At 38.8% G+C, this 13627-nt stretch overlaps 2 protein-coding genes across 4 annotated transcripts; one reads left to right on the top strand and one right to left on the bottom strand.

Annotated features, from left to right (window-relative positions):
* Window positions 1–4978: 4978 nt before the first annotated feature.
* On the top strand, window positions 4979–10696 carry LOC130743360 (methyl-CpG-binding domain-containing protein 7-like). 3 transcript variants are annotated; one of them, XR_009021448.1, is made up of 6 exons: window positions 4979–5248; window positions 6744–6866; window positions 8282–8404; window positions 9607–9841; window positions 9920–10211; window positions 10561–10696. XR_009021448.1 is itself a non-coding variant. In XM_057595578.1 (5 exons), exons 1-4 carry the CDS (start codon window positions 5087–5089, stop codon window positions 9838–9840), a joined length of 642 nt encoding a protein of 213 aa, XP_057451561.1. In that variant the 5' UTR covers window positions 4979–5086; the 3' UTR covers window position 9841; window positions 9920–10255. The 3 variants fall into 3 exon arrangements, 2 of the variants coding, with proteins under 2 accessions (XP_057451561.1, XP_057451562.1); XM_057595578.1 differs by lacking the exon at window positions 10561–10696 and having other exon boundaries at window positions 9920–10255; XM_057595579.1 differs by lacking the exons at window positions 9607–9841; window positions 9920–10211; window positions 10561–10696 and adding an exon at window positions 8628–8836.
* A 21-nt stretch (window positions 10697–10717) lies between these two features.
* Window positions 10718–12262, bottom strand: LOC130743359 (probable pectate lyase 4). The gene is made up of 4 exons (XM_057595577.1): window positions 11804–12262; window positions 11343–11698; window positions 11105–11240; window positions 10718–10984 (listed from the first exon to the last, which is right to left on the bottom strand). Exons 1-4 carry the CDS (start codon window positions 12260–12262, stop codon window positions 10760–10762), a joined length of 1176 nt encoding a protein of 391 aa, XP_057451560.1. The 3' UTR covers window positions 10718–10759.
* Window positions 12263–13627: the final 1365 nt, after the last annotated feature.

Raw genomic sequence — 13627 nt, 5'->3', positions numbered from 1 at the left:
CGAACTTTTTGCAGAGCTCTGAGTTTCGAGGACGAAACTTTCTTTTTGGAGGGGAGTATTGTAAGACCTGGATTTTCAGAACAAGCTAGTTTCCGACTCACGCGTAGAATCAGTGTAAGCGTGACAGGAGTTTGACATTTGAGGAAGATTAATGAAGAAGAAAGTTCAGGAATTGCTTGAGGAATGTTGCGTAGCTGTTTTCGGAGTTAGTGCGAGTCGTCTGCACACCTGCCTTATGGCAAGCGTGTCCAGAATAGGCTATTTCGCTCTTAAAGCAACGTTTTGAGTGAGATTTCGAACTCTCGGAAAATTTAAAGATTCTCTTTATTTTTCCATCGACCAGCGTTTCATTTCGGAACTCTGGACTGTACGCACGATAGGTTTCACTTTTCGGATGTCCGCCGACGCTAATTTCTTTGCTTCGAAACCCTATTTTCGAGCAATGGATGAAGACTTTTTCTATTCGGGACTTCTAAAGAAGATTCCGTCCGCGTTGCCAGACTTGTTTCGACGTTTCCAATCTTTCTTCAGTTGGAAGTTTTGTCGTTTGAGCATCACAGCAAAAAGTAGTTTTTCGGGGCAGATTAACCGACACCGCTTTTGAGTTTTTCGATATCGTTTTTCCCAAATCCTAGATATTTGTTTTGAGTTCTGGAATTCCGACGCCAGAATCTCTCTTAGAATTTCTCGGTGATCGTGCTGCAAAAATCGGAATCGCGAAATTTTCATTTTCCCGCGATTTCACCCGCCTATAAATAGCGCGAAAAAGCAAAATCCTCTCATTTTCTTTCCATTTGTGGCTGATTTCGTGGGGAGCAAGGGGGGAGGGGATTTCCGCGAAAACTTGACCAATCTTCGTGCAGTTCGTCCCTACTTCTAGGTATCGAGGTAACTATCATGAATCCTGCCTCTGATTTCTGTTTCTGCTGAGTTTCTGAAGTCGTTTCTGTGCTCTAAGTTTTGAGCTTTTTCTAAAATTGTCCGATTTCTCTGATTTCTCGCTTGGGTTATGTTCCTTATGTTCCCCTGAGTCTAAAACCTCTGTCAGTAAACTCTGATTGCGATTCAGTTGTCCAGGATCTGAAAAATTGACTCAAAACTCTTTTTGTCTCACATTTCGAAACTTTATTGTCGAAAAGACTTAATATGACTTCGTGCCTTTAGGATTTGTTGTCACGGATATCATGAGGATCGTTGCTGTCAAATTTGTTTTCAGAACTGATAACTTTGAAGTTTTGAGCCTTTATTTTGGACCAAAATGCCCCTGCGTAGTCGTATTTCGGCCCGATTGTCCGAAAATTGTTCTGACAGTTTCTTTGCCTTAGTTTTACCCTAAAACTACCTTGTAAACTGATTTGATCGAAGAAAAAGAGCCGAAGCCCTTTTCTCCTTTTGGCCGTGGGTTTTTCCTAAGGGGAGGGGAGTTTTTCGTTTTCGAAAACTTGTCCTTTCGTACCTGTTTGTCGTATTCTGAAGCTTTGATGCTTTGTCTATCGTTTATGTATTGTATTGCGATCGAACTAATCGATTTTGTGTGGATTCTGCTTTGTTTTTCCTCCGAGGTTCAGTTGAAGGAACTTTGGAAGTTTCAAGGCACTCCTGTGAAGGAGATTTGATTTGCGAAGCTGGATCAGCTCGAGGTTAGGGCAACTTACTATATATTAGCTATGACTGCATGATAGGCGTCGATAAATTCGACTTATGTTTTATCTGATGTTGTTTTTGATGATGAGTTGATGTTATGATGCTTTTCCATACTTGTGATGTTGTGCTTTTGTTGGATTGAGCGTTTTGACGCAATTTCGGAGTGGAGATTCATTGATCTGGTGATCTTTGATATTTCGGGTTGGATGAACAACCCTAGGCAAGTCCAAATGTGGGGTTTGAGACTTAGCCATATGTTGGAATTCTTAGACTTTCCCCGGGAAATGTATTTTGGGTGGTTGATCTTTGAAAACTTAGAATGATAGAGCTTTGAAAATCTAAAGACTTGGGAAACTTAGACTTTGAGAAATAAACTCATAACTTGACTAATTCGAATTGAAACAATTTTTATTAACGTTTAAGCATAGGAGAACTGAAGGGGAAAATATTTACGAAAGACGGGGAAAAGTCGACTTTGTTGTGGGTTTGGAGAGTTATCGGAATTGGGGGAAGCCACTAAGGTGAGCTATGGTGATGATTGAAAGTCACCGAGTACTCTAGTACTCTTGGGGATTGTTGTGGAGCCGTGTTGTATTGACCGACACCTAGTGCTCTTGTTGTTTGGGCTGTGTTGTATTGACCGACACTAGACCCTTGTGTATTCTGTGGATGGAGTTGTGTTGTATTGACCGACACTTACTCCGAGTTGTGTTGTATTGACCGACACTAACTCATGGGTTTGTTGAGATTGGGTTGTGAGCTAAACACTTTCGTGGTAAGGACGATTCGTTGTTTGGCTAACCACGTTGCATTCAATCGGGTGAATAACGGGAATGGTTCACCTGTGCATATCATGGTGAATAACGGGAATGGTTCACCTTGCATTAATGATGAATAACGGGAATGGTTCATCATTCGGTGAATAACGGGAATGGTTCACCAAGGATGAATAACGGGAATGGTTCATCCAGGATGGATTTCATCCAGGATGGATAACGGGAATGGTCCATCCATAGTGAAAATGCTTCACTTGTGGCGAACGGGAACGCGTCACAAATCCGGATACATATTGTGCATTTCACGCATACATTCATGCTGACTGAGATTGTGTGCTGTTTGTTTATTGAAGCAATGTTAGAGCCATAACATGCTAGGATTGTTTATATGTATATATATCAACATATATCTATACCCCATATCACATGTTGAGTGTATATCTACTTATTGCTGTGAGTTGACCCTAGCGCCTTGGCTTTGTTTGTATGTTTGTGTTTGGGCGGTCGGCCTGCTGCCAGATGTCGATGGCCGACTGGTGTTCGATGGTCTCTCCCTCGGGGGGGATCAGATATGAGCTTGTGGATCGGGATGCCCCCACCGCTTGGGTGATCGATGTTGTGGGTCATCGAGCGACGTACCGGGGAAGGGTCATGGAGGACCGGACTGACGAGTGTGAACATCTGACGAAAGAAGTTCTACGACGCATGGAGCTGAGCTTCAACTTGCCGTCTTCAGTTCGCCGAGGACTCGGATGTGTGAGCAGTTATGGGTTGGTAGAGTTAGGCAGGCGTCATATTTGTGTAGAGCTCTGATTCGTTTTGCTTTTGGGACGGGGTAGGTTCCCGACGCATGGCTTTTGTGTGGTTCTCTTATTGAGGGATCACAGTGAGTCAGTCGGACTATAGGGGTCTTTGCTTAGGCCATTTTGAGGCCGACTTTCTCCCAGTGGATTGTAATTATAACCTTTTCACTCACACTTCTGGATCTGTAACTATTTGCCTACGGGCACACTACTTTGGAGTCACTGCGAGTGCGCGTGACATGGGAGTGCAGCTGAGGCTGTACATGTGTATATATTTGTGTGTTGGTTGGGTTTTGTCTTTATTTTCTATTGCTTGATTTAAAAGGTATCAAACAAAAAAATTACCTGTTTTCAGCGTAAAGTCTATTTTTGGTTACTAAAGTGACACCTGGAAATCGGGGTGTTACAATCTATGTTTCAAATTGTTAAAATTGGACTCCTCCGTCACATTGCCGTCCAATTTTTAACGGGACTACTATTCTCACCCCTATTTTTACTAATTACACCATCCACACATAATTAAAAAATTATAAAAAATAAAAAGAAATCAGAAGGTCCATCTTCTTCTCTTCTCCTCAACCTTCATCATCTTCTTCTTTTCTCCTCCTCACCCAACCACCACCATCATTCTCCTCACCACCCAACCACCACCACCACCACTCTTCTTCTCCTCCCCACCGACAACCCCCCAACCCAACCCACAAATTGCAAACCCAAAACCCCAACATCTTTGATCTTCATCCCCATCTACAAGCAAACAACAACAACAATATATCCAGAACAAATCAATAAATCAAACAAAGAAAACCCATAAAACCCCAATCCAGAAAACCTAGATTAGAACCCAAAAAATCCAGATTGAGAAAACCCATGACCACCAAGATTTCAGAGGAACGAAGAAGAGAAGGTCTGATTTAGATTCAATCTCTGAAGATGGGAGATGATGTTGCAACGAAGATGAAGAGGTGGGAGGGTTGAATTGATCTCTGGGTTGAAAGAAGGTGAAAAGGTGGGTGAGAAGAGTGAGTGGGTTGGGGGCGGTGGGTAGAGTGGGTTGGGTTGGAGAAGATGAAGGTGGGTGGCGGCGGCTGGTGGCTGTGGGTGGCGGGGTGGATTGGGGAAGATGAAGGTGGGGTGGCTGCTGGTAGCTGTGGGGTGCGTTGGGGAAGATGAAGGGGGGGTGGGGGGCCGTGGTGGTGGGGTGGGTGGTGGCGGTGAGTGGGGGTGGTGGCTGGTAGAAGGTGGGGGAGGTGAAGTTGAAGAAGGGGTTGTGGGTGGGGTTGGTGGTGGGTGGTTGGTGGAGTTTTGAGTGTGAGAGAGAGGGGGAAGAAGATGAAGGGGTGAGGGTAAAATAAAAAATTTATGATTTACATTTAATGATAAAATAGAAATAATAATTTTTTATTTTTTTTATCTCTGAAGGAGGGGTGCAAATAGTAAATGAAGGAGATGAAAATAGCATTGTCGTTAGCAATTAGACGGTTGACTAACGGAGGGCCCAATTTTAACTATTTGAAACATAGATGATCTAAATCGCGCAATCAGAACAAAGGGGGCCAAAATTGCACAAGAGGTAAACATCAGGGACGAAAACTGCAATTAAGCCTATTATAAATAATTGTACTCTGAGAAAAAATAATCGAATCCGAATTTTATTTACGGGCCTTTCAGTTTATCTTCAACCCAGTGGGCCAGTAATGGAAAATGGAGTTAAACTCACAGTTTCAAAAAAAAAAGAAAATTGTATTGTAAGTTTTGATCTGCAGTGTATGAATGAAGCGGTGAGTGACACTTGACACACAAGTCAGGGCAACACAACCACCAGCAACACTGCTTGTCCTTAACGCCTTAACGGGAGCGCCGATGGCAGACACTGATGGTGTTCAAAAGGAACAGTTGAATCAGAACCCGAGCGGAAACGAGTTTCAGATTGTGCGGTTTATGCCATTCCCAAACTTCAAGCTTCCCGATGATTGGGTGGTTGAGACTAAACCCCGTCCCTCTAAACCAACTCACATTGACAAGGTATGCTGCATTCACCTTCATTCTCTTCGTTGTTCTTTATTCATCCATACATGCATGTTTTCATCATGAACCATTTCTATGTAGTTACTCTGGAACGGTGTCTGAATTAGTATTTAGTAGTGACTAGTTCGAATTTCACGATTAGGGATTTTAATATTTGATTGATTCTTGTACTGCTCACTGATGCTTGTGCAATTTATTGAACTCCTACCACCTTATGCATGTTAAACAATTATTTTATGTGTGTGTGTGTGTGTGCTCAGTAGGCTTTTCTAATTGAAATTTATCCAAGGATGGTAATATATTTATCATGTGTTTGAAAACGTGCGCAATGAGTGTTTTCATTTTTTAGTGTTTGACTCCTTATGGATTTCAGGGTTTTAAATTTCAGTTGCTGCTAGGTAGCGGAATTGCAAACAAATGTGGGTCGATGCTGCTGCAATTGCGGTCCCAGGCCCGCAAAAGCTGTCTGCAATTGTGGTTGCAGACCACAATTTAAAACTGTGATGGATATAGGCATTAGGCACATCTCTTCAAAGGTTACTGCCACATTTCAAAAATCAAAATTTGACAAAACACCTTTGCAATACTATATGTTACGATGGAAGTTTGCAAGAAATGGTTGATGTGACAAAGCTAACTTTGTTATTTGATGGAAATCATGTGGTTTAGTGAGAGATAACTACCACTTCTGCTGTTTTGTATAGTAACTTTTAGTATTTTCCTAATTCAAAACAAGTTCAATTTCTGGAGCACTCAACACGACTTTTCACAATAAAAGCCATAATTTGATGGCTTTCTTTTTTCTTTGTAAAAAAAATAAGTAAAAGGGAATCCATACATGCCAGATATTTATATTTTGATAGGAGTACGTACTTATGCAGGGCTGAAATATTTGTAGACAATTTATGTGACAATGTGAGGTAGTTGAGAGAGGAATTAAGGATTTGAGACTTAATCTTGCAAGGAACTCTATAGACGAAGTTACGATACCATCCATCCTGTTTATGGTTATAAATCCCGAAGTTTCCTCTCAAACCAATACCTATATTTTCTTGCGTTTCGTTAATTTTAATTTCGTAATTAATAGTGCTGCTGTATGTATTTTTCTCTTATGATAACTACCTGTTTTTATTTTGTCATTTTGCGCAAATAATATATTTCTCTCGGTTAGGCGAAGTTGCACTTGATTTAACTGTATTTGAATCGCATCTTGTCACCCCAAAAGTGATTTTACTTTGACAATCCCATCACAGATTCTGGTTTATCGCACTAAAAGATAGGGAAACACGTTTTTCTTCATTGCTGTGGTTCATTTCTACAGGCAGCACATTTAGATATGAGTTCTCTGTTATCAGTTTTTGGTACATCCTCATGTTATTCTCTTGTCATTTTTTGAAACCCCACGGTGGTTATTTCTAAAACTAGGACCATAATATTTGGATAATCTTCCCCCTCTTCAAGAATTTGATGTTTTCTAATCTTGTTTGTGCAGTATTACTATGAGCCAGGCACCGGAAAGAAGTTTCGCTCTTTGCTAGCTGTTCAGAGACATCTAGCAGGAGAACCAAAACACTATGTTACTCCAGAGAGAATGATATCAGAAAATGAAGACAATGTGAGCTCTAATTATTTGTCTGTATCGTTTACACAAGCATGCCTCCTTAATCAAGTAGCAAATCGAATATAGTGAAATACATGTTTGGATTAGACATGATTATGCAATTCTCTAGGCTGTATCTCCAATTAAGTGCCCACACTGCTACAGATGCAGGTCATGACTCACACCAGGGATATTACATCATACATTAAGCTACCTAATGATGGGATTGTTAAGGAGAAACCTTATAACAGCAATAATTATGCTGGAGTTACAGACAACATATTTCTATGTTATCAAAAACATTGTTATCTTGGTTATATTATGATTTATAACTTTTCATGAAAAAAAACTTAGTTTGGTTTATATGACGGTAGGAAGAAAAAGCAATTGGACTTAATTATTCAGGTTATAGTGCGGTTTTTGCTTTAATTTATATAAATGAAATTACACTCATTCTTGGTAATGAAAGAATGACACTCACTGCAAAAGTCAAGAAATGAGGCAATATATAAACTCATTTTGGGATGCAGTAGCTCTAATCCTGCCCTGTTCCATTCATAGTAGAATCTCTCTCCATGATCATCTATGCTTTAGAAATGAGTTCTCTACATCTCACGGTATGAAAAGCTTGTTTGCTCACCACATCCTACCTAAACACTATAGTGTGGATGAACCACTCTTTCCTATCTAACTGTATTGATGTAAGAGTGTAATGACCAAATTGGCTGGGCGCGAGTGGGACACTAACTCTTTTACAATGTAAGCCCTCAACTGTTATAACCCTGGCTTTTAAGTTCTCAATTATTTTGGGTTTCGAATATGGATTTAATAGAAGCTTATTCGGCTCTTAGAAGACAGAAAATGGACAAGCATTAAATTTGAAGTAAAATCTGCTATGGTATTTTTATTTTACCTGTCTTCAATGTAATATGCTCATTATTTGGCATGCGAAAATGGTTGGACTATCCTCTTACTATCATATGATTGCATACAAACTTTTCTTTGTCTTTGTTCTCTTTCAGCCAAATATTTTTCCTCCTGCTTTCCTCTGGCTATTATACGTGAAAATTTAGTGCACTTGATACAAACTAGCATTCAAAAGTTATGGTATGCCACCTACTCCCCTCCATACCAAGCTACTTGCACCTCCAATGTACCAAAAAAGAAATGTACCTAAGTATTGGAAGTGTAAGTCTGAAAGAGAATGTGAAAAGATAGGAAAACAAGTTTTTCTCTGTTGCTATGATTCATTTCTGCAGTCAGCACATTAAGGTTTGAGTTCTCTGTTATTAGCTTTTGGTACATCCTCATGTTATTCTCCCTGTCATGGTTGAAACTCCACGGTGGTCATTTCTAAAACCAGGACCATAATATTTGAATATTCTTTCCCTTGTGCAAAAATTTGATGTTTTTTAATCTTATTTGTGCAGTATTACTATGAGCCAAGCACTGGAAAGAAGTATCGCTCTCTGCTAGCTGTTAAGAGACATCTAACAGAAGAAACAAAACACTATGTTACTCCTGAGAGAATGATCTCAGAAAATAAAGACACTGTGAGTTCTAGTTTGTTGTTTTGTCTGTATCGTTTACACAAGTATGCCTCTTTAATCAAGTAGCATATGGAATGTGGAATGATATTGAGAAGACAATGAAATCTACCTAAATAGTCAAACAGTGCTTGGGGAGCAGATACTAGGAACATTTTCATGTTTAGGTTAGACATAATTATTGAAATTCCTAGGCTGTACCTCCAATTAGGTGCCCATACTTCTACAGGTGCAGGTTGACTCCCACCACCACCGGGGAAAATGAGTCATGCATTAAGCTACCTAATGATGGGATGGGATTGTTAAGGAGAATTGGAGAAACCCTATTGCAACAATAACTATGCTGGAGTTACAGACAGCATATTTCTATGTTACCAAAGACATTGTTATCTGGGTTATGATTTATAAGTTTTCATAAATAAAGTTTAGTTTCATTTATAAGACTGTAGGAAGAAAAAGAAATTGGACTTAATTATTCAGTTTCCTGACAATGAACCAAAATATATATCCTTTGGCTGCATGCATGATTAGGTTATAGTGCAGTTTTTTCTTTGATGTATATAAATGAAATTACGCTCATTCTTGGTATGAAAGAATGAAAGTCACTGCAAAAGTAAATAAATGAAAGACAACATAAAAACTCATGTTGGGATGCAGTAGCTCGAGTCCTGCCCAGTTCGATTTATAGTAGAATCTCTCCTCCTATGATCAGCTATGGTCTACATCTCACAGTATCAAAGGCTTGTTTGCTCACCTCATCCTACCTAACACGTGTGGATGAACCACTCTTTCCTATCTACCTGTGTAACTGTGTTGATGTAAGAGTGTAAGAACCAAATTAGCTGGCCGTGAGACACTGAACTCTCATTTACAATGGAAGCTGTCAACTCTTATCACCCTGGGGCCTGGCTTTTAGGTTCTCAATTTTTTTGGGGTTTCAAATACGGATTTAATAGAAGCATGTTCTGCTCTTAGAAGACAGAAAATAAACATGCAATTAATTTGAAGTAAAAATCTGCTATGGTAATATTAATTTACCTGTCTTTAATGTAATTTACTCAACATTTGGCATGAGAAAATGACTAAACTATTCTGGAACCCAGAAGCTACTCACAGAAGCTTCTTCCCAGAATTGATTCTGCCTTTAGAGTCAATTGTGAGAGGAATTCCAACCATGCACTCAACTAATTGAATTTCTTTCTGAGCAGCCTACAAAAATTGATTCTCAGAGGAAATTCAATCTGAGGAAAGAAGACAGAGGATCCTCCCACAACTTAAGTAGACCACCAGAAAAAGTAAGTTGGGTTCTGTCTGGTCCTGGGGGCTTCTGGAGCCCTTTCGTGGATGGTACTATTGTACCAGAATCTGTAAAGTTGAAATGGTCCGAAGCATTTGTACAATCCATCCATCATGGAGTTAGTAGTGGAGGACTTAATAGCTAAGGTAAGCAAGTAAGTTAAAACCACTTTCACGCCCTTAAAAGTACAAAAATTCACTAGTTGATTCCATTCAACTTTGCAGGATATTCACATTGGAGATGACTGGACATAATGGTGAGCAATGTGCTGGCAGATGTAGCGTAGATTGTAAATCGGGTTATCTACTTGACTAATCTGTCAGCCATAAGCAGAGATTGTTCCATTTCACTGATTATAATGATGTAGTTTCTATCACCGTTTTTTGGGTTGCACCTGGTAAGGGGACAAGGACACTGGTGAAAGATTTTGATATCTCACCACTCTCTAATCCAGACTGGGAATAGTGCCAATTGAGCTATAAGCCCGTTGGCAGTAGCATTTTTGGCACCAAAGAGGTAACTGTGCGGTAGTAATATAATAGTTTCTTAACTTTCTTCTATTTTTCTTGGTGTTCATATCTCATGCAGTCATGCTTATTAGAAGAAATAAAGCCAAACTAAAAGAAGAACGTAAACTGAAATAAAAAGTCTAGATAACAAAAGGAAGTGTCAAATGCAGCTGAAAAGAATGAGGCCCTTATTGATTGGTATAAAATGGATCATCAAAATTACATATTATAATAATAGCTTTGTTCATTTCGATTTTGTACAGTACTGACAGTTTGGTGGAGTAGGATTTATATTGTTTTGTTTAGTGTATGAAAAAGAAAGACTACAAAGATAATTTAATCGAATCATTCCTTAGGTAGACACTAGAATCTACTCTCAGATCACTTGGCATTTCACCTTCTTGGGGAGACTTTGAAGTCTGCGGGTTAGACCAATTTTTTTTCCAATAGATTCAACACATTTGGGAGAGAAGTCCTCATCAAGAGACATTTACGAGGTATGAATCCCACACCAGTGATGTAAACTTTGCTTCAATATTCTTCTAGTTTTTCAATTTAACATATAGAGGTTTTGCTGCACTGCAATGCCCCTGACCACATTGTCAAAGATCTCACAGATTTGACATCAGAAACTTCAAAATCTTGTTCCTTGCTGTAATTCGGCTTACACACACGCCCTCCTTTTGTTTCCGTGAAGGAAGCTCCATTTTCAAAAGCGTCACTCACAGAATGAAATTCCCACATATCCTCATTTGTGTTATTACCTTTTCTCCATGTTACCTACGCAAATTATATAATTGGTTAAATACAAATCCCTTGACATTTTATTGATTGTGAGTCCATCTTTCATTAGTATATTATTAATTAGCTAGTTGTAATTGAGTTGCGGAAATTGATTACCTCCTTACTCCCTGTTGTTGGTGCTATGAAGAGGTTAGCTTCACTTTTGAGGCTAGGTCCCATGCTTCCACCTATGGCATATTGCAACCATCCCTGGTAAAGATTATTGGCTACATGTGCATATCCATGGCGAATCCTGTAACATTTTTATAATTATTAATAAAAAGTTAAATAATACTGTCTAATAAATTTACATTTGTATTTTTTTAACTACATAACTAAAAAAATACTTAGTTACCTTGGCATGCGTTGGTTGCAATTAGGTCCAAAATGGTTGTACACAACTGTAACCTTCATGTTCTGATCTCTTACATAGCCATCATCATGCCCGAGAAGCATAACCTTGTCCTGATTTCTAAACCAGTTGTTGGACACAGTCACATTAGTAGAACCCCGTGTGACATCAGGAAGGCCATCTTCGCAATCATAAAGTGTGTTATGATCAATCCAAATATTCGAAGCCGTAACTAGCCTGATTGCATCCCCATCTACTTGTCCCAAAGGAATAAGTTTTCCATTAGGCCCCATCACTAGTCCAGGGGCTTGAGCTTTACAATGATGAATCCTAATGCCATGTATGATTACGTTGGTAGCCTAGCAACAAATAAGTTGTAAGCTATACGTAGGAAGTGGTAATCCATGAAAGTAGAGATTATAATGTTTGTTGTATAATTTTAACTAGTTGGGGTTGATGATTACCTTATAGATCATCAAGCATGCATTATCAGCAATGTTGACGTTGACGCCTCGAGCATCAATGGTGGTGAAACTACTAATGAGAAGAGGTCTCTCGAGTCTAATCTGCATGTCTCTTTGGAACTTGATCCACACTTTACCTTGAATTACAGAAGCTCCATACCTTAAAGTGCCAGGTCTTGGGTTTATTGGGTCATCATTGGGGTCAGTAACTTTATAACGGATGAGATCGTTACCTATGTTGTTTGTCATCTTTCCAGCATAACCCACAGAGCATGTGGCTAGTTGAGATCGATGTCTCCTCCACTCAGAATTTGGTCTCCAGCATCGATCAATCACATTCATTTTCAAGCCAATTATCTTAGATTTCTTGGCAGAACTAAGGCTTGGAGTGAAAAAAGTAGCCAACACTATAGCCAAAAAGAAGTGCCAAAGGATGGAATTATTACCTAGAGAGGCCATAATATAGAATCCTTGTTCTTGATGAGTTCGAAATAGAGAGAAATGAGAGTTAAGAAAGTAAAATGTTGCTTGTTTATATTATGGAAGTAGTAGTAATCTAATGAAGTGATTATATATAGGTAGGAGTTGTCACATAGTTAGTTAAAATTGTTTTAAGAAGCTATGGCAAAGGAGTATCCCGTGCAAGAGAAAGGTTATAAATAAGAATAAATTGGAGGGTTTACCTTCATTATAACCTAAATTTAAGTAATAACTATGGAAACGAAATTCGAAAAATTCTGATAAGTTCTAACAATATTTTTTAACAACTTTAATTTAATTTTTTTAACAATAATTTACTCAATCTCATATAAAAATCCAAGGAAAAGGAAAGAAGATTTCTATTCTTATCTTACATTAAACGAAATTACTACCTACAATTGTTAGACTTGTTTTGCTGGTATATCTGTAAGGATGAGATTACTTTCATAAAAATAGAAAATCTAAATTATATAATTATCTCATAGCACGCAACTTAACAAACAACATCGTTTTTATAAGCATTTAGGACACATATATATGCAGTTAATTTAAAGTTGCATGGATGTAAATATTAGGTATTATTGTGAATAAAGCAAAGCAAGTAAGAGAGAAAGGAAAAGAGAGATATGAGAAATAGTCTGATGAGGATGCTCTGCTAGGTGTAGACTCCCTTGTATTTATATTATTAGGTTTAGAGTGTTGAACAAGTATACATGTGGGCCTGGCCCATGGACTCTTAACTATGATGGGCATCCAAATATTCATAACACTCCCCCTTGGATGACCATCCCTTAAGAATGTGCCTCATTAAGACCTTACTAGGAAAAACCCAGTGGGATAAAAACCTAGTCAAGGAAAAAGAGTACATCATTCTATAGTTCGTCTTTGTACATTGCCTCATTAAAAACCTACCATGTAAAACCCAATGGGAAAAAAACACGGTTAAGGAAAAAAGAGTGCAATGCATTTTAATTGAGATCTTTGAGCCGACGAACTCTCATATTCCGCACAAGCTTTTCAAATGTTGTAGTTGGAAGAGCCTTCGTAAATAAGTTTTCCAAATTATCTCTTGAACGAAGTTGTTGGATGTCTATGTCACCATTCTTTTGTAGATCATGAGTGAAGAAGAGCCTCGATGATATGTGCTTTGTCCTATTTCCCTTGATATATCCTTCCTTTGTTTGAGCAATGAATGCAGTATTATCTTCATATATAGTTGTTGGCGGCATCTTTCTAGAGGACAGGTCACAAGTATCAAGTACGCATTGAATCACAAATCTCAGTCAAACGTATTCTCGTCTTGCCTCATGTAATGTTAATATTCCTGCATGGTTAGCTGAGGTG

This window comes from Lotus japonicus, chromosome 3 (assembly GCF_012489685.1).
Source record: "Lotus japonicus ecotype B-129 chromosome 3, LjGifu_v1.2".
NCBI classification, from domain to species: Eukaryota; Viridiplantae; Streptophyta; class Magnoliopsida; order Fabales; family Fabaceae; genus Lotus; species Lotus japonicus.
This window is presented reverse-complemented; position numbering and strand designations above follow the sequence as displayed.